Source organism: Tursiops truncatus, chromosome 2, assembly GCF_011762595.2.
Source record: "Tursiops truncatus isolate mTurTru1 chromosome 2, mTurTru1.mat.Y, whole genome shotgun sequence".
NCBI classification, from domain to species: Eukaryota; Metazoa; Chordata; class Mammalia; order Artiodactyla; family Delphinidae; genus Tursiops; species Tursiops truncatus.
In genome coordinates this window covers 139058644-139079612 of record NC_047035.1, presented here as the reverse complement: position 1 = coordinate 139079612, position 20969 = coordinate 139058644, and the positions used below count along the sequence as shown (strand labels likewise).

At 41.0% G+C, this 20969-nt stretch overlaps 1 protein-coding gene across 6 annotated transcripts in view; it reads left to right on the top strand.

Moving 5' to 3' along the window:
- AP3S2 (adaptor related protein complex 3 subunit sigma 2) overlaps positions 1-20969 on the top strand; it is a 62997-nt gene that overhangs the window by 23642 nt on the left and 18386 nt on the right. For all 6 annotated transcript variants that reach the window (XR_012330286.1, XM_004312926.4, XM_073801410.1 and 3 more), the window contains one exon: positions 5460-5531. Coding sequence is in view for 5 of the 6 variants with exons in the window: in XM_004312926.4 (XP_004312974.1) it covers positions 5460-5531 (72 nt within the window). In the remaining variant the exon portion in view is untranslated. The remainder of the gene's footprint in view (positions 1-5459; positions 5532-20969) is intronic.

Sequence of the window (20969 nt, the reverse complement as noted above, 5' to 3'; positions counted from 1 at the left end):
CTTTTCATACTGAGCATCTAGATTTCCACATAGTACTTCCTGTTGCTTCAGAGTCTTGTAACTTTCTTCATCAGCTGAACTATATCCAGTGTTTTCCTTTTTATTTCTGTTCAGCGAATTTCATTGGAGTCACAGCTGCTGTGTTATAATAGCTAAATGTGGCTATTCTGATCTCTGCCAAAGGTTTAGCTTGTGGGGCTGCCCTTTGAGCCTCTGTAGCTACCTGAGGAGTTACTTGTGTTCTTGATGGCAACAGGGCAGCAACATTGAGAACAGAATCTCCAGTAGCTGCAGCTGTTTCTTCTTGTTTTTGTTTTTACACCATTTCCTTTTCTTGTAATTTGTCTGCCCTTTCCAACCTTGTAGGATCAAGACCTTTTCCATTCCTTGCTTCTACTAAGGTGATGCCTTTTATGAGACTTAGATGTTGAATGACTTTTGCCTCTTGGTGACTTTCATTCTTTGTATTTGTGTCTGTTCTCACCATTTGCAGATGAATTTAGTTGCTCTTTTCCTTTGTGAGAAGAATGTTCCTTGTCATTTTATTCCCCAGATTTGTTTCTTAATTTAGTTTTAGATTCATGTCATGTTATTTTGCCATCTGAGTCTGTAGCACCTTCGTTTCAGTCCCTTCATGCATTAGCATGCTGTTTGCTTATTATGTTCTGGCTCCTGCGGTTTCTTCCTACATTATGTGACTTTTGTTTCCTTTCTCTTGACCTTGATTATGATCTTGAATAATGATGTTTTGAGAAAGCTTTAGGAGAAACAGATACATCTGACTGTTCATTTTGATCTCTATCTGGGGATGTCTTTTCTGGAGCTATTCCATCTTATTCTGGATCACTAGCCTACTGAGAACCCAATTGTTATGGACTAAATTGTGTCCCCCCAAAATTTGTATGTTGAAGCCTTTAACCCCCGATGTGACTGTATTTGGAGACGGGGCCTTTAAGGAAGTAAGTTAAACTAGGCCTAAGGGTGGGATTCTGGTCTCATGCAGCTGGTGTTCTTATAATTATGAAGAGGAAGAGACACCAGAGATCTCTTTCTTTCCACATGCACAAACCAAGGAGAGGCCATTCAAGGACACAGGGAGAAGGCAGCTGTCTGCAAGCCAGGAGGAGAAACTGCTCCTGCCAAACCTTGATCTAGGACTTCTAACCTCCAACACTGTGAGAAAATGTCTGTTGTTTAAGCCACACAGACTTAGTTACTACCATGTGGTATTTTGTTGTGGCAGCCCAAGCAGACTAATACACCAATCTTTTTTTTTTTGCGGTACGTGGGCCTCTCACTGCTGTGGCCTCTCCTGTTGCGGAGCACAGGCTCTGGACACACAGGCTCAGCGGCCATGGCTCATGGGCCCAGCCGCTCTGCGGCATGTGGGATCTTCCCGGACCAGGACACGAACCCGTGTCCCCTGCATCGGCAGGCGGACTCTCAACCACTGCGCCACCAGGGAAGCCCCTAATACACCAATCTTAATTTCATTAACCCTCTTTAATGAAAACAGCCCCTTGGCACAGTGCTGCTGAGAAATATGGGCTGCTTCTCCTCACGTGTCCTGGTGCTAGGCAGCATCTCCACTTGCTGCTTTGAACAGTGTCAGCTAACCAGAAGCATCCCACAGAATGACTAAATCATTTCCAAGAGAGACCCAGATGGCATAAAATGGATCTGCCATTGCTTTGTTAGTTTTTTTTGTTTTTTTTACATTTAGCTCAATATCTTTAAGGTATTTATATATCTGTATTGAGATAGGTACTATATATATATATTTTTTTTGCGGTACGCGGGCCTCTCACTGTTGTGGCCTCTCCCGTTGTGGAGCACAGGCTCCGGATGCGCAGGCTCAGCGGCCATGGCTCATGGGCCCAGCTGCTCTGCGGCATGTGGGACCTTCCCGGACCGGGACACGAACCTGTGTCCCCTGAATCGGCAGGTCGGCTTTCAACCACTGCACTACCAGGGAAGCCCAGGTACAATATTTTTTACCCCAAAGGATAGCCATTTGTCCTGACACTATTTATTGTCTAGATCATCTTTTTCCCATCAATTTTCCCATCTTTATCAAAAATTGTATTTTCTTGGCATGGGAGGCTCCATGCAAAATGAAGTGCCTCTACTCCCAGACCTACCAGGGCAGGGCAGAGGAGGGGACATCTGCAATAGAGGGAGAGGAAGAGGATTTGGTGGTGCCAACCATTGGAGGCTACATGAATGCTGGCACCCGGTATGGGAGCTACAGATATGGAGGCAACTTGGTGACAGCAGGCTATAGTGACTTTTTCACAGACTGCTACAGCTGTCGTGATTCTGGGTCTTCCTAGAGCATGTAAAAGTATTCCGCACAAAATCAACTTTCTACTTCAATTTTCTCAAACTTCAAAACCCAAAGTGTCTGTGCTGTGTCCCTGTGCTTCACTGGTTTTGTCAGCTGTGACTTTTTGGTGAAACTTATCTGAAATTCATAGCCTGTAGAATTTAAGACAGTGGCAGTTTTTAATCATGCCTTGTCTTTGAACTTGATCTATTGACATTCACAATAAGTGGAAAACAATTTTCAGAGAATGCATTTTTGCTCAGACTTGCACAGGATTCTAGAACCAGCGTTATTCAGCATTAAGGCAAAAGCTCCCCTTTGCTTTTTATGGGAAGTATTACTTTATTTAAGAGACAGATGATGCATTTTAATCTACATCATTTTAATCTACATTACCTTAATTTACAGTAGGTTTTTTTTAATGAACTTTGACCTTTTAACAAATTTCCAACTCGTGTTTATGCCTTTGATAGTAATGAAAATGATTTATCCCATCCAGAAAAAAAAATTGTTTTCTTATAAACATGTATGTTTCAGTATTTTATATTCTGTCCCACTGATCCATACTTTCATTTCTATCTTAGTATTACACTCCTTTAATTACCAAAGCTTTACAATGAATTTTGATACCTAGTAAGACCAGTCATTTCTTATTATCATTGTTTGTCCAAGTGTTCTTGGTATTCTTTCACATTTTATTTTCTTAAGAATTTTAGATTTTGTCAGTTTCATGTTTTAAAAAGTCCTCTTGGGAGCTCCCACACTTCTAAGTTCATTTTCTTCCTTTAAAACTATAGAACATGAATTTTAAAAGAACATACATACCCACAAGGACAGAGAGAACAGGAGAGAAGACAGTAGCAAGGAATTGTTTGAAAGAAGGGAAGAGTATGAATGCCTGGTATTCACTTGGCTGGTCCAAGGAGGTCACACCCCAGGCCAGCAGTAGAGAAAGCTGACAGCCAACCTGCTACACACTGTGGAACCCTCAAAAGGCACAAAGCTAGCTGTACAGAGTCTCACTGTGGTGTGGGTGTGGAGTGGTCAAGGAAAGCTGAGAACCAGTTAGATCCCTGAGTCCTTTCTCCAATTCTAGACATAGTCGATGGTACAAGTCGGGGGGATTAAGTGAACATATGCCTTGTGAATGTTGTATACTAACTTTCCAACCCTTTTCCTGCCACTCAGCTCCCAAATTTCTGACAGCTAGTCTTTTACTCTTTAGGCAGGAGATTGTAAAATTCCTCTGGGAAATCTGACCAATCTAAGGAAAATGAAATTTAAAAGCCCAGGGCCGTGGTGGAGGGTAGGATTCCCAGCAAATAGCCATTATTACAGAGCTTCCAATCAGCCTTTAATTCTTATGAATAAAAAACAAGGATAATCAGACATCTGAGGAAAGGCTCTGACATGGAAAATGGAGACTAAAACCAACAGTAAAATTCAACTCATTTTAACAATAAAGCAAACAGCTCCCTATCTCTAAGCCACAGAGAAATATAAAGGAAGACAAACAAAAATGGGCTCATAAACAGGAAACACAGAGCAGAATGATCTCTTAAAAATTAAAAACATGAGAGGAAAATGAGACAGAAAAGATAAGAAAATGGGAGGTCGAATACCCCAGTATAAACAGCTCCAAAAAAAGAAAGATGAGGAATATGGAAGGGAGGAAATTCTTAACAAAATTATTTGATGAAATTTCCTCAAACTGAAGGACTTGAGTTGCCGGATTCTAAGGGCTCACTGCCCAGTACAGTGACTGAAAACCCATATTTATGTATGTTATCCTTACAGTGGATTTTCAGTCATTGTTAAAAATGTATAGGGTTATAAATAATGCTATTATGAAATTATTATATGTGTTTTTTGGCATACATTTGTATGCATTTCTTTTGAGTATGTACCTAGGAGTAGAATTGCTGGATCACGGAGTATTAGTAAATAATGTCAAATAGTTTTCCAGAGTGGTTGGAAGTATAGTTTCCATTTATATCAATTTGTACCCAGTCAAAAACAAAAAACTCAAATGTCTATAGGAGAATGGATAAATAAATTCAAGAATGAAATACTATACAGCAGTGAATATGTACAAGATTTTATGACATGCAACAACATGGAAGAATTCACAAACATTGTTGAGTGAAAGAAGCCAAACGAAAAGAGTACATGATGTATGACGCCTTCTATGTAAATTCAAGGACAGGCAAAACTAAACTGTGATGGTAGGAGTCAGGATGGTGGTTACCTTTGGAGAGGATACGGTCTGAGGGGGCATGAAGGGGGCTTCTAGGGAACTGGTAGTGCTCCATTTCAATATTTGGATGGTGGTTACATGATATGCTCATTCTGAAAATTCATTAAGCTATACCCTTATAGCTTAATTATAAAGTATTTATAATATACAAATTATAAATTTGTATATAAATTTTCTGTTTAAATGTTATATTTAAAGTAAATTAAAATCGTAAGCATGTTAATTAAGTTGATTCATGGAAAAGTGTTTTGAAGTTAATGTTCATTGAAATTAGCAGGACAGAGCTATATTAGCACCATGATAATGAAAAATGTTTTTACATGTATATGTGGAGGCTTGGGGAAAGGACATAGTATTATAAGTAGCTGTTACTTCGTTATTCTTTTTTTTTTTTTTTTTTCCAAAACATTTTTATTAACATTGGCTTCATAAAGTCAACTTTAGTTCCTTAAAGCTCTCAGGTCATATCTGATTCCATGCACATCATTCTCAAATATGACATTCCAGTCAAAGCCTTGATAATATAACCACCAATGTTTCCAATTGTGTCCTGTTACAAGGGGAACAGATTCTTATTGATCGTTATTCTTTTATATCAGCTGGCATCTTATAAAGGGGGAAAGAAAGCCTCATGTGTCTGCTGGTTGTATTGCTATACTGAAAACAAGATTGTCCTGTCCTCAATTGTCCCCTTCAAATTGGGATAAGTAGGGTGATCAGCTAGTGCTGGGAGGTTTGCGGTGGGTTTTTTTTGGGGGGGGGGGCGGGGGTTTGAGATTTATCATAAGGTAAATAGTATCTTGACTGCCCCCTTTACTTTCAGATGTGACATTTATGAAGATGTGACTTGTGTATCTATTTCTCCTTGTTTCCTAGGTTTTTGTGGAGACTCTGGATAAGTGTTTTGAAAATGTTTGTGAATTGGATTTGATCTTCCATATGGATAAGGTAACCTTCTCTCCCAAACCAGGGTTACTAGGAAACTAAGAACTTTGGACATCTCTAGCCATCTGTACACCTTCATGTTCTTTCTTTTGGTTTTTTTACTCTAGGGATAGTCCTAGAACCTAAGTTATTAAACTTAATAACATAAGTTTAATAGTTTTGGGAGTATTTTGCTGAGATTTGTTACCAGTTTTAACACACACAGGATAATTACTGGGCCTATATTATGTTCATGTTTTCACAGACGGACTTCTTGGTTTAGGGCAATGATGGCTACCAGGCCAATGGTGAGACAAATAGTTTTGTATTGATTTTGAAATGAGTTTCTCAGGCATAGTCCAGTGACAGTGAAGCTTTGAAATAAACACATCATGGTTTTGAACTTAGCTAGTAAAATGTACCCTTTTTCTAAAGAGTAATATAGTGACTAAGACATCAGTAACATAGTTTGAGGTCAGGTGATACTCTGTAGGGAAGCCTGCCAGGCAGAACTGAAGTGGTCCGAAGTACACGTTTTCAGTTTTGTGTTGCTACCATAACTGTGACATGGCTTATGTCCTCATGTGCCAAATTAGATATGGGAGATAGCCAGCAAGGGGATAGGAGCTGCCACATTTATTTTATCCAGCTGGGCACATGCTCTACCCAGTGCTGTTCATTGGTGGAGGTTGGTGCATCTTAGGTTTGCTTGGTCCTGGTTTTTCTTCCACTGATTATTGTCACAATGATCCATGGCCCTTAGAGGGAGATAATGATGTTTAGGAGACTACTACCCATTGCTATGCCGTGATCCTTTATTAATCTGTTTTCATCATGACAAGATAGGTTATTTTTAGATCCATCATTGCCATCTAGAGCACTTTCATTTTCCAGTAGGATCTTCAGTCTCAGTTAACTCTCCCAGGGTTCTCAGATAGCATTTTCTGGGCTAATGCAATGGGTGTTGGAATGGAGTACAGTTTTCTCTCTCAACATGTGGCTTGGCTGTGTGGCTCCCTGAGCAGCTTGGTGCAAGAGAATCACAGAACCCCATTCCTTTTATAGATACTTGACTTGGGGCTCCCTGATAGCCTCACAAGACTTCCGGGACTGACTGATACTTTTGAGGTGGTTACTCTCCCTTTTCATATGAAAGGACTTTAGAAACTTCAGAGACCTCTCAACCTCCTCTTTGCAGGCAATTAGAGTGGTTTTAGGCTTGTCAGTTGTTAAAGGTGCTGCTATCTGGTAATTTCTGTCAAGGAGAGCCATAGCTCTAGTTTCCTTCTGTACTAGTGGGGAAAAAAAGTTAAGACTTAAAGAGACTTGAGAATATGGAGGGAACAGAGGAATGCTTTCTATAGGCCCTATTATTATTTTAAAACAATTTTTTTAAAATTGTGAAATACAAGGTGTTAACCTTGGGGTTAACACCTGGTTTCAAAGTGGATTCCTTTGGGGATGCCACCTGTTGCTTACCAAGCCATTCTCAGCTCATGGATTAAGGGATAGGCTTTGCTTGGGAATTCCCAAGCAAGAGAAGAGGAGGCACAGGTTTCCCATCCTCCCATTGTCACCATGGCAAGGTGTGTCAGGGCCTGTCTCTGGTAGAGTGGCTTCCCGCCCCCTTCTCCCAATGCCCTTTCTTTTTTTTTTTTTAAAAGAAACTCTATATTCTTTTTTATTTAAATTTTTTTTTATTTTTGGCTGCATCGGGTGTTCATTGCTGCACGTGGTCTTTCTCCAGTTGAGGTGAGCAGGGGCTACTCTTCGTTACAGTGTGCGGGCCTCTCATCACGGTGGCCTCTCCCGTTGAGGAGCACGGGCTCCAGGCACGCGGGCTTCAGTAGTTGTGGCGCATGGGCTTAGTTGCTCTGTGGCACGTGGGATCCTCCCAGACCAGGGCTCGAACCCGTGTCCCCTGCATTGGCAGGCAGACTCCCAACCACTGCACCACCAGGGAAGCCCTGCCCTCTGTATTTATCAGACAACTGCAGGAGCAGACTTACCAGTGAGGAGATAGACAAACTGCCTGGATACCAGGTAGTCTGTTATTTGGGTGCCAGCTGTCTCTAGAAGTTGTCTCAGGATGCCAGATGCCTAACACCTGAAAACTTGGGGGGCCTATAGGATGATACACCTGGAGGAGGCAGTTGCGGGTCCTATGGGAAGTTGAGCTTGGTCCTGTGCAATTTAGGGTCAATTTGTAAGTTACACATGCGCACATGCACACACACGCACACCTGTTGGGATTTTGATTGGAATTGCATTGAATCTATAAAACATTTCAGGAGAATTTACACTTTTACAATATCAAGTTTTATCCATGTTATGGTATAGCCATTTCTTCAGGTCTTCTTTGAGGTTTCTCAGTGAACTTTTACAATTTTTCCCATAGAGGTTTTACATATCTTTTATTAAATTTATTCCTAGATACCTGTTTTTTTATGTAATGATGTTTTAAATATTCATTTTTTGTTTATTGTTGCTATATAATATATCCATCACTTTATTTCTGCAAGTTGATGTTGAATTCAGAGATTGTGTTAAACACTTACTAATTCTGATATTTTATCTGTAAACATTTTGCCCATTTCTTTTCAATCCTGTAGCTTTCTTTCTGTTTCTTGCTTTACTGACTAGGAACTCCAGTGTAATGCTGAATAGAAGTGGTGATAGTGGGCATCTCATTTTGTTCATAATTTCAAAGCGAAGTCTTCATCTTGTCAGTATTTGCTGTATATATAGTATTTGAAGTATAGCAAGTTTTTGGGTAAATATTCTTTATCAAGTTAAAGGAAGTTTCTTCTTTTTCTAGTTGCGAAGAGTTTTTAGTCATGAAAGGGTGTTAAAATGTATCAAAAGCTTTTTCTCCATCTCCTGGGGTAATCATGATTTTTTGCCTTATCATTCTAATATTGTTCTTTAAATATTTGTGAGGATACCTGCTAAAGCAGTAAAGTAATTCCAGTCCCAACTATTTTATTGCACGTGTCTTTTAAAGGAAATAAAAGGCCATAAAAATATTGTTCTTTCTCATATGTCTTATCTTCAGATGAGTTCTATGAAGTGTTTTGCTGCTGCTGCACATTTCTTTTACAGTTTATAGAACTGTTTATTTTTAGTTGCTCTATGACGTCAGGAAATTGCTGTCCATATCTCCTAAGGTTTTTGAAAAGTGATGATGCAAGGACCAAATCTCACTGTACTCGCCTGTAGAATGTCTAAAGGTGTCTTCCAACAGCGGACTTTCTTTCAGTGGGATTTCAAGCTTACCTTTGCCCTCATGTAGAGCAGTTGCTAATTCAGGCATATCTTCTATTGATAGTAGAAAATGGTCTTTTACTCATATAGGCAAAGGACCAGTCATAATACAGGAGGAATGTCACCTTGAACGCAGTCCTTCTTAATTAGTCTCCACCTTAAGTCAGGAATTCCCATCAGGCGGTTACACTCTGCGTTGGGTTGTCATGGATAGCTGCCCCATTCCCCTAAGCAGTTGTGGCTGGAGTAGCAGGCCTGTGTAAGGTCCAGAAATGACTCAATTCCTGCTGCCCTGGCAATTTTTTTCTAATCTTGAGATTTCTTTCTCAGCTTCTAAATTATTTTTGTCAATGTCCTCTTTTTATTACCGCTGCTCTCTTCACCTCTTCACTCACCCTTTCTTCCTGTCTTAAAGGAAGGTTTATTCCATTCCATTTCTAGAACTAAGTCCTCTTCCTATCTCTCCCTAATATGCAGCATAATCTCGGTTCTTCAACTCGTCTCCGAGGTGTCTTTATTTGCTCCTTCTCCTATAACTACAAATTTCGCCAGATTGTCCCAATCTCTTACAGAATACAGCTCTCCCCATGCTTCTAGTGCTCCTTTTAACTGTCGTTTCATTTCCATTTCATTTAAGGTAAACCTCCTCATGTGTGAGTGATTTATACCCAGTCTTGCATTTCTACTTCGTCTGTTCCTTTTCTGGAGCCTATAGCCTGGTTTTCACTTCTACCCCAAATTCACTGATTATTTCCTAATTCTATTTGCCAATCTTCACCTTCTTTAGTGTTTCTGCAGTATTTGATGCCGTTGATCATTCCATGAAGCACTGCCTTAATCCTTTTCCTACCTTTGTTTCTGTCACATAGAACCCTCCTGGTTCTCTTATTCTCTTCCCACCTTCTACCAGTAAATTATGATGTCAGTCATCTCTCACTTCACTCTTTTCCCTGTCCTGCTTCTATCTTAGATCTCATCTGTTTCTCATACTTAAACTATTATCCACTTAGGTAGTTCGTGAATTGGTATTTCTAGTCCTGATGTGTGGCCTGAGTCTTATTTTTCCCAACTGCTCGAAGACATTTCTTTCTCATTTCATTCTAGTATCTTGTTTCTTCTTGCCACTTCTTATCCGTAGCCAGATTCAGCACATGTCTCCTGAAAACTGTTTCTTCCCTTAGCTTCCCTTTTCCGGTGGTGCTACCAGTATTCTGTGTCATGTACACGCAAAACCTTTCCTCCTTCTTCCTTGCCCCCAACAGCCAGTCAGTCACTAAAACCTGTGCTTCTTTCCATAGAGTCCTTCTTATATCTTGTGTTTAGATTCACTAGTTATTGACATTGGTCACACTTGCTTTTATATCTCTCTAGATACATACTTTTTTCCTGAACCATTTGAGAGTTAGTTGCAGACATCATAACTTTTCAACCCTAAATACTTCAGCAGACCTCTCCTAAGAACAAAGACATTGTCTTATATAATATGTTGTGCATAATTCTCTAATATACTTAATTACAGCATAATTAATTATTAACCACAACATAACATTCAGGAAATTTAACATTAATATATACTGTTATCCAATATATAGTTCATATTTAATTTTCCCCATTTGACCCAGTAATGTCCTTTATATATATATAAATTTTATAATCCTAGTTTCAATTATGAGTCAAGGAGAGCCACTGTCTTCATTTATGGTGTCTCTTGATTTCAGTTGTGTCTGTTGGGTTTTCTAACCTTGTTTTCTCTTCATTCTTGTTGATCCTGCACACTGGAATTAGATTCATTTTCCAAAGCACCCTTTAGACTAGGTCCCTTGATCACAGACCTGTTTTGGTCCCCCATTATCAAGCTTTGACCCCCTGGCCAGGCATTCAAGGCTGTTCACAGTTTGTCCCTATTCTGTCTTGTCCTCACTTACCATTATTTCTAGCCAGATACCTTCTGCTCTAGCCAGAGTGGACCAGTCTTCATCTCTTTGTAATTCGTGCTTCAGAGCCTCTGCCTGAATTGCCTTTCAACATCTCTTTGTAATCCAGTCTGTCATTCAAGCTCAGCTCAAATCCTACCACCCTAAAGCTTGTCCTGGTTACCCTGGCCTGTCATCATCTCTGTGGACAATATGTAGTGCTATTTCTGACCTTATGTACCTTAGTTTATGTGAGTTTGTATGTTTTCCCTACTTGACTAGACTGTTCTTTTCTTTGTGTTTGCCCTTGTCTCCCTCCCTGGATCTAGTAGCATGGCCCCTTTTACTGAGTGAGCTGTCTACAGGTGAGTGTCACTAAAGAGTTCTCATGTCTCTAGCCTCATAAGCTTCTTCATGATTTAAAATGCTGCAGGTTGGAATAAAGTTTGATTTCATAGGCTCTGGCATAGTCCTCAACTCTCCAGACTGTGCCATTTGGAGCTTATCTTGCCTGGGGCAGTTGGTTCCCTTCTGTTTTCAGAAATCCCCCAAACACAGCTCAATTTCATGGCTGAGGTGGGTATTGGTGTTGATTTTGGTGAATTGAGTTTTGTTCAAAGACAGTCACGTGAGTAGCCTAACATTCTGTTCTACCAGTGCCTCAACAGCAAAGCTGGATTTGGAACTCAATTGGGCTTTCAAGATTTGGTCATCAGAGTCATGGTTTAGTGCCTGTGTCAAGGGAATTCATCCAGCCTTTTTATAGATTTCAATCTGCAATGGGCTGTCTCAGGAGATTTGGAACGTATGCTTTGGAGCAGGTCTGAGCCCAAGAAACCCTGTAGTATGGAATTTAAATCTCTGCTAAGTATAAGCTGCTGAAATGGGAAAATGCTGAGGGCTCAAAATTGAAATGAACTGTTGAGACCTAAGATGAAAGGATCATAAATAAATGATGGTGCTTGTTAAGTGTCCCTTCTGGGAACAGAGGTTGTGATAAGAAAGCTCATTAATGCCCTCCACACCCCAGTGATGTTTGAAGCAGATACCCTGATTTCTGTTTCAGAGAATGGAGGAAGAGTAAAGGACACACGTTTTGTGTGTTTTTAGTGAGGAGGGAGGAGCTGTTTGGGCCTAAAAGAACAAGACATTCTGTTTGAGTTTTAGTTCTTGTGAAAGGTGATAGTTGGCATGTCTAACCGTCTCTAGCTACCTGTGTTTCTCTCTGAATGCTCCCGAGAAAGTGGAGGGGAGCCGAGGCCTGCCTTTTGTCCCATCGCATTCCAAGCCCTTCTCTGCTGAGACTTGAGAAGAATTTTGTAGCAGAATATTTTTCAGAGGCCAGTATCTTATTCCCTCAGGACAGCTCAGAGATTAGCAATAATGATTTCTTAAATTTCTAACATTGCTATACTTTGTTTTAAAAAAAGGAAAGAAAAGCTCAGACTGCTCCAAACTATACGTAATATCTGCTACAGTATACACTCTCACTTTCCTTTGCGCTTGAACTTTGCACTGCTTCAATGTACAGTCTCATTGATTGCCACTTGAAATTACAGAGAACCTTTTTGGTTTGTTTAATCGTTCCTTATTACTGGTTTAGGGTATTAGGATGATACTGTACACAGAACAGCAAAATTTGACCTTTAGAGCTGTTTGTTATCCGGCCTTTTCAATAAAACCTAGTGTTTGTCAAGACTGTAGTGATAGCAAAGCTTATTACCAATGATGTTACTTGGTTGTGTTGCAGATAAAACAAATTGTGTATCACCTGGATTGCTGATGTGTAGGTGCCCTAAAAGGCTGGAATTGAGATTCACTTCTTGCTATTATTATTTATGATGCAAAAGAGGATTGGCCTGCTCTGAGATAAAAAACAGAATTTCTTGATCCCCAATTGAAAACCCTTTGCCAGACTTGGTGTTTGTATCAATCTAGGTAGACTAGGTAATAACATAACTCCAAATTTTCAGTAGCAGAAAGGTTAATTTCTCACTCAGGCTGTGTAGCCGTGGTGTGTGTCTGCTAACTATAGTCACTCGGGGGTCCAGGCTGATGGAAATCTTCATCAACGTGTACTTTTCCACCTGGGCGCTTAAAGTGTGTTGGCTCTTAAAGTGACGCATCCATTGCACTCACATTTCATTGGCCAAAAGCAAGTCACATGCTCTCACTTAAAGGCCTAGGAAAGTGCAGTCCTACGGTGTGCCCAAGATGGGGGAGAACCTGAAATAGTTTTGAATATTACTAATGACTACCACAGTTTTGTTTTGTTTTGTTTTCATTTATTTTCTTAGAGGCAAAACAAATCCGACGTATGCTTCAGTATCAATTTATAGGTGGAAACTTAGAAATTTTAGTATCAGAAAAATCGAGGAACACTTGTAAAAAGGAAACATGATTGAATCTTAGGAAAAGGCATCTCATGTAGCAGCTTTTCAGTTTCTCTAATGAAATACTTGGCATTTATGTCTTATATGCTTCCCATATGAATTTAAGGTGGTTTACAAAATTAAAATTCCCTAATAGAATAAATTGCTTCCATATCTGAGAGGCAGGTTCCTCTCTCCTTACAGAGGCTTCCAGTTACCTATCCTTACCTTGATGGCTTTCTGACCTTGGTAAAGTACTGATGTCTGTTGAGAATGTTTTTGTCTTTTTTTCTCTGATTATCAAATAGCAAACATTTATTAATGAGGAGGCCACTGTGTTAGATATGGAGATGGAAAAGACAAATGGAAAGATTTGTCTTTTCCATGGAAAGATGGAAAGACAAATATGGAAAGATGGAAAGATCTTTTCCATGGAAAGATGGAAAGATCTTTTCCATGGAAAGATGGAAAAGACAAATATTCTGTCCTCAAGAGGTTCATGGTGCAACTATAAAGATGGGTCACATAGAGACATTCCTGGGTCTTGGACTAAAGCAACATTTTTGGAGAAGGAGCCTTAAGTTGAATGCAATTTTTTAGGAGGCATGTTGTTATATGAGGGAGCTCTCATTTTGTACTACTTTTTATAGCAGTGATCACAAGCACTGCATTTAGTCAAATATATATAGTATATCTGCATATTGTACTTCATAAAACTAAAATGTATATACATTATTTATACAGAATAACATAGTGCCTAATTGTGAGCTCTTTTATTTAATGATATTTAATCAGAGGTAGAGAAAGAAGAATGGAACTTTAAAGAAATAGCTGTTTCTGGAACTTTAAAGAAATAGCTCTGAAATGGAGGAGGGGCAGGATAGATGGTGGCCCATCTATAGCTTTTGCCTGAGAGCCTAGGTCCTAGATATGGAGCATGTTGGGCAGCAGGTGTGACGGCCCCAAGTCAGGTAGCTGGAGAAAACCATTAGCAACTTGAGGTAGAAGATCACTGCCAAGTGAGAAGAGCAGTGAGGTCTGTATGAATTCCTGAGTAGAATACAGTTAGCCCTCTGGATCTGAAGGTTCCACATCTGCAGATTCAGCAAACCTCAGACTGAAAATACTTGGGGGATAAAAATATTCCAGAAAGTTCTAAAAAGCAAAACTTGAATTTGCCATGCTGCCAACTATTTATATAGCGTTCACATTGTATTTGTAACTATTTATGTAACATTTACATTGTATTAAGTATTATAAGTAATCTAGAGATGATTGAAAGTATATGGGAAGATGTACGTAGGTTATATGCAGATACTGTGCCGTTTTATATAAGGGGCTTAAGCATTCACGGGTTTCAGTATTTGGTGGCAGGGTCCTGGAATCAGCCCCCAACAGATACCATGGGTGGACTGTAATCATTCAAGGGGAGGGTAATCATAGAAAGGGAAATTAATGTTGATTGGGCAGCTGCCAAGTGCCGGGCATTGTGCTAGGTACTTTAAGCCCAGTCATCTTTAATACAGTAGATAGTAACATCCCTGTGTAACAGATCAGCAAGCTGAGGCTTAAAGTGCCTAAAACTTAAACAAACAAACAAACCAAAAAAAACACAAAACATGTTCTTTCCACTCTACTACAGAATTTGAGAATTTAAATGCATGAATATTATAATAAATATGATATGTAAAAATTTACAGAATTTGTTGACTTCTGATTCCAAAACCAGAATTGCAGGAGACCACACAGTAGGAACAAAGGCTAAAGGTATGGCAGGGGGTAGGGAGGAATGGGAACATTAGGGGTGAAGGCCACCGGAGATTGGGAACTTTGCATAAACTGCCGCTAGACAAAGGGTCTGCCAGCTGAGGCATTAGTGGCATTTTGGGCAGTGCAGTTGTTCATTGAACTGTGGATATCCCTGACCCCCTCTACTAAATGCTAGTAGGTCCTCTGCCTGATACATTTCCAAATGCCCTCTGGGGTGGGAGCAGTGCTATCCTAGATGAAGAGCACTGAGTTAGAGTAGGGTGTGTGTATGGGATTAGGCCGAGAGAAGTTTGAAGAAGTAGATAATGGTCAGACTGTGGAGAACCTTGTCCTCTGTTTCTAAGTCCAATGTACACTCCCCAGTGCCCTTTTCACCAAGCAGTTTTGATACTTCCTCATTCTTAAAGCATTCTTTGTTTCTAGTTTTAGGTTTTATCTACCTTTCTGGCCATTTCATCTGGCATTTTGAGCTTCTTACCTCTTAAATGATCCCTCTTCTCTTTTCTTTTAGACACTCTTTTCTTAGGAAATCTCACACAATCCCATGACTTCAGTTATCTTTCTGCTAGTGATTCCTAAAGTACCATCCGAACTCACTTCACTTCAAACTCAGTTATGTCCAAAACTGAATCTCTATCCCCCTGTATTTCCAGACTGACAGTTCTGGAAAGGTTTTAGGAAAACTTCTTGGCATTCCCCTCACTGCCCATAGACTGAAATAGATGTACTTGTCTTGTTTCCACCCGAGCACCTTCAATTACTTTTGCCGTGACATTTAACACAGTGTGTTGTTTTTGCTTATTTGCCTGTTTAAGAGCACACACTCCAGAGCCTGCATGTCTTGGCTTGATTCCCGGCTCTGCCGCTTAAGAACCATATGGCTTGTGCCTTAGGAATTTATGTGTGGACAGGAAATCGTGATAGCACCTAGCTTATATGGTGGATTTGAGCATTAAATATATGGAAAGTGCTTAGGACATAGTAAATATTTATTTCATTCTTTTGTTTGTTTACCCCCCCCCCCGCCACCTCCAGATACTGTTAAGGTAAGGATCAGACTGTCTCGCTCACTACTGTATTTCCAGATATTAGCACAATACTTGGCACATACTGGTTATTCATTGTTGAATTCATTTGTCCATCTACTACCAGCGAAATAGTTAATCAAAAATTCCTTTCTTCATGAATCTTATATCTACTAGAGGGAGACAAAATAAAATAAATGTTAGGTGGTAATAAGTGCAGGAGAGAAAATAAAGCAGGTTGAGGGGTGGGTAGGTATGGCTTGATATTTTATATAGGGTGCTTAGGAAACGCATCCCTGATAAGATGGCATTTGAGCAAAAACCAGAAGAAAGTAAGAGAAGAGAGAGATAGATTCTTCCCTGGAGAAGAACATTCCAGGTAAATGGAACAAGTCCAAAGGCCTTGGGGCTGGTATAGCCGAATGGAAGTGAGAAAGCGGGGGGAATAATAGGAGATGAGGTAGGGATGGGGAAAGAGGAGCGGAAAAGTCATCACTGCCTCTGGAGAGGGGAGCTAGGTAAGTGTGGGGACTAACTTTTCAAAAATGTTGTACCATGTGCATATACATATATAGCTTCTTTATCACCCTGGGTCTTCTAGGTCCAGTGCACTAAAGAAAGAGTACAGCCCTCTCTTAATGTAAGCTTTATACAGTAAACAGTTTAAATTGCTGTCTCCTGCTCTGAGGCAAAGTCTGAGCTTGAAGCTAGATAAGTTGTAGATTGTCTACACATTATCCCTTCACCTTAGCCTAGGAACGGTGATTAACTCCGGAGTACAAGTGGGAGGGCCAAGGGAGTGTGTGCACAGTAGTGGTAATGGCTCAGAGTACACCTCAGGACACATTTATGAGTCTGAAAGCACATCCATCTAGATTGGGGAAAACAATTTGCTACATTGACATCTTGGTCATTAATGAATCTTTGTGGCCTTATCTGCTTATGACCCCAAGAATTAAGGTCCATATTCTGTAGAGAACAAGTTGCTCCATCTGTTTCTGAAGTTAGCCAGGTCTGTACCGTGAGACATTTTTAGCAGGTTAGGGCAGAGGGATGCCCAGACCCATCCACCTGCAGTTGAACTCCTGATAGCACTGAAGGGAAGTCATCCTGTCAAAGCCTGGAGTTGAGCACTTCCTGTTTTTTTGCCCAGTCACTATAAAGTGCATCCCTTTAGATTTTCAGAATCAATATATCTGAATTTACCCTAGAAGAATCATGTTAATGTTGTTTAGAAACCTCAGGGAAGGAATGGAAGGTTCCTTGCTGACTGGGCCTGACCCCCTTGGGCTTTAAGACTGCTGCTTCTTTTCCTACCTACAGAATGAGAGAAATGGGCACATTCCACACAGGTCTGTCCCTGGCACCCTGCTGGCTTTCTCTTTTTACATTCATCCTTGGGCACTCGTCTGCTTTGATACAGATGGGCGACAGATCTACATCTCATTCTGACCCAGGCTAAAGGCTTGTGTTTATGGGAGTGTACAGCAACTTTCCATCTGGATGACCTGCCATCACTTCCAACTTAGTGTACACCAAACCGCTCATTTTCTCCTACTTTCCTCACCTCCTCTCTTGCCTACCCCTCACCCACTTACCCACTCAGCTGTGGTCTTCTCTTCTTAACTTTCCTTATTCTGTCAGCGATATCATCTTTCTTCAAGGCATGAAATCTCGGATGTGTACTTTGCTTTCTATTTCCAAGTGGTCGCAAAATGGTATTGGTTCTTCTTTCAGGGTCCGCTTCAGTCCCACCTCTGCCTTTCCTTCTCTTTTCCTTTCCCCTTTCCTTTCCTTTTCCTTCCTGGGTAACTAATATATCAGCTCTAGGTAACTACAGCAGCTATATCCAGTATTTCTCCCAACCTTTTTCACTCAGTCTAATCTTCCATAGAAAACATTTCTCCCATTTTCCCTTCAGTCTACATTCTTCCTTCTGACCTCAAAGGATCTCTGGATTGTGGATCCTCTTGTCCCTCAGGCTGTCTCTGCTTTGGAACGGAGACCCCTCAGGCCAATCAGACAGTCTTCCTCTGTTTTTCATACATACCTTGTCAATTCCCACTTCTTTGCCTTTGCCTATGCCTTGTCTCCACCCTGAAATACCCTCATCTTCTCCCTAACAAGCTTTCAAGATTTCAGCACCCAGTTCAAGTTTTACATTTGATGAAGTCTTCTCTGAACTCCAGTATTGTAGGTCTCCAAGTTATTTGTCTTCTTACTCTTGCTTTAAAGTTTTTATTCCTAATTGTTTCCAATAGGTTTTAAACTCTTGGAATAGTGTCAATATGTAATAGTTTGTTAGTTATCTGAACAGTACAGGGCACTCAAATATAGTTGGTAGGTTAATTGTTGCAGTTGATTGGTTGTCCAAATTTTGTGTGGTTTTTAAATTTTTTTAATTTTCAAAGCACTTTTCAGATATAATGTCTGATTAACACAGCTAGAGGCCTTTTTTTTTTTTTTTTTTTTTTTGCCGTATGCGGGCCACTCACAGTTGTGGCCTCTCCCGTTGTGGAGCGCAGGCTCAGCGGCCATGGCTCACGGGCCCAGCCACTCCGCGGCATGTGGGATCTTCCTGGACCGGAGCACGAACCCGTGTCCCCTGCATCGGCAGGCAGGCGGACTCTCAACCACTGCGCCACCAGGGAAGCCCTAGAGGCCTATTTTTAAAAACTAGATTCTAATTAGACCTCAACTTTCAAGGTTATGAGCTGTGTACACCCACTAGTTTCAGGGCATACATCAGTCTATCACTTAGCTTTGCCTTTGCTCCCTTGGGAGATAACATCTGGGTGGACTCAGGAGGAGCCCTGTGTTCCTTGAGTGGGATTCTGCCTGAAGTGGCTTCATGGGTTCTGGCTCTACTAGATTCTAACTTTGTGACTTAGGCATCCCTCCTAAAGACCTCCTTGTGCCTCAGTTTCTTCAGTTGTAAAACAGGGATGATACCATATTTAATTGATTCTTAGACTCCCTTTTTTGGTAATATTTATAACTTTACATATCAAATCCAGATTTGTCTTACAGTCAATGGCATTTCACAGTTTAATTAGCATTTCAACATTTTCCTTTTTAGTGATACATAAAATAATGGTGTGATTTATAATCAAAGAGTCTTGGCATCTACCATTCACGGTTTTTTTTTTTTTTTTTTTTTTTTTGCAGTATGCGGGCCTCTCACCGCTGTGGCCCCTCCCACTGCGGAGCACAGGCTCTGGACGCGCAGGCTCAGCGGCCTTGGCTCACGGGCCCAGCCGCTCCGCGGCATGCATTCACGGTTATTTTGAGGATTGGAGTTAATGGGTAACTGCTTAGCTCAATAAATGATGATTTTTGTCTTTATTTTTACTTTTTTCCTACAGTTCTCTCTGCCTTCAATATTACCCCCTTAACTTCACCCTTTACACACCTGCCTAATGACATATTAAAAGTGTGTTTTTGACTAACTCCCTCGTTTGAATTTTTCAGTGGCTCTGTATCCCCCCATAGCAGTGATTCTTCTTCTTCTTTTTTTTTTTTTTCTTTTTTGCGGTACGCGGGCCTCTCACTGTTGTGGCCTCTCCCGTTGCGGAGCACAGGCTCCGGACGCGCAGGCTCAGCGGCCATGGCTCACGGGCTCAGCCGCTCCGCGGCATGTGGGATCTTCCCGGACCGGGGCACGAACCCGTGTCCCCTGCATCGGCAGGCGGACTCTCAACCACTGCGCCACCAGGGAAGCCCTATTTCCTGCATCATTTTATTTTATCTTTAAATAGGTATGTCAGGTAAGAACTCTTGTTCTCCCCATTTTACAGATGGAGAAACTGAGCTTTAGAGCTAGGATGCCTCAGTTTCTCCAAAGTCTCACAACTAGTAAGTGGCAGAGACAGAATTCAGACCCTGGACTCTGGTTTCGGAGCCTGCACTCTCCACACAGCTATACTCCCTTAGTGTCCTCTCCTGCTTTAGCATCCTCAATGTGGTAAGAATGTATTAAGCTCATGTTTTGTTAACAGATAACCAGCCAGAGAGAGGATAAAATTCAAGAGAACAGAGCCTGGACCATTTTCTTTACAAAGTGTTGTGCTTAGTATTTGGGACCAATATTGCAAACAGGCAGGAAATGAGGGAGGATGAAACAGTAGACAAAAAAGAAAGTCCTGCTAGAACATTTTTAAAAAATTACTTCACAGAGAACTCTGACTCATTATAGGAATTTTTTTTTTTAAGGAAGGAGTAAAATGCAATGAGTATACTTGGCTACAGTCAACAATACATACTCAAGAGCACAAAACAGGACTTCCCTGGTGGCGCAGTGGTTAAGAATCTGCCTGCCAATGCAGGGGACACGGGTTTGAGCCCTGGTCTTGGAGGATCCCACATGCCACGGAGCATGTCCATGCACCACAACTACTGAGCCTGTGCTCTAGAGCCCGTGAGCCACAACTGCTGAGCCCGTGTGCCACAACTACTGAATCCTGTGCGCCTAGAGCCCATGCTCCACAACAAGAGAAGCCACCACAATGAGAAGCCCGCACACCACAACGAAGAGTAGCCCCCGCTCGCCGCAGCTAGAGAAAGCCCACACGCAGCAACAAAGACCCAATGCAGCCAAAAATAAATAAATTTATTTTTTAAAAGAGCACAAAACATAAAACCAGCAAGTGAGTAATCCTTTTTAAAGAAGAAGAATTATTTGGAGAGCATAAAGAATAGTTTTTTGTTTTGTTTTGTTTGGAGACTTTACCATGATTTTTTTCTTTTTTCTTTTTTAATTTTATTTATTTTTTGGCTACATTGGGTCTTCGTTGCTGTGCACGGGCTTTCTCTAGTTGTAGCAAGTGGGGGCTACTCTTCATTGCGGTGCGTGGGCTTCTCATTGCAGAGGCTTCTCTTGTTGCAGAGCATGGGCCCTAGGCACGTGGGCTTCAGTAGTTGCAGCATGTGGGCTCAGTAGTTGCAGCGTGCAAGCTCTAGGGCACACGGGCTTCAGTAGTTGTGGTGTGCAGGCTCAGTAGTTGAGGTGTGTGGGCTCTAGGGCTCAGGCTCAGTAGTTGTGGCGCATGGCCTTGGTTGCTCCACGGCATGTGGGATCTGCCTGGACCAGGGATAAAACCCATGTCCCCTGCATTGTCA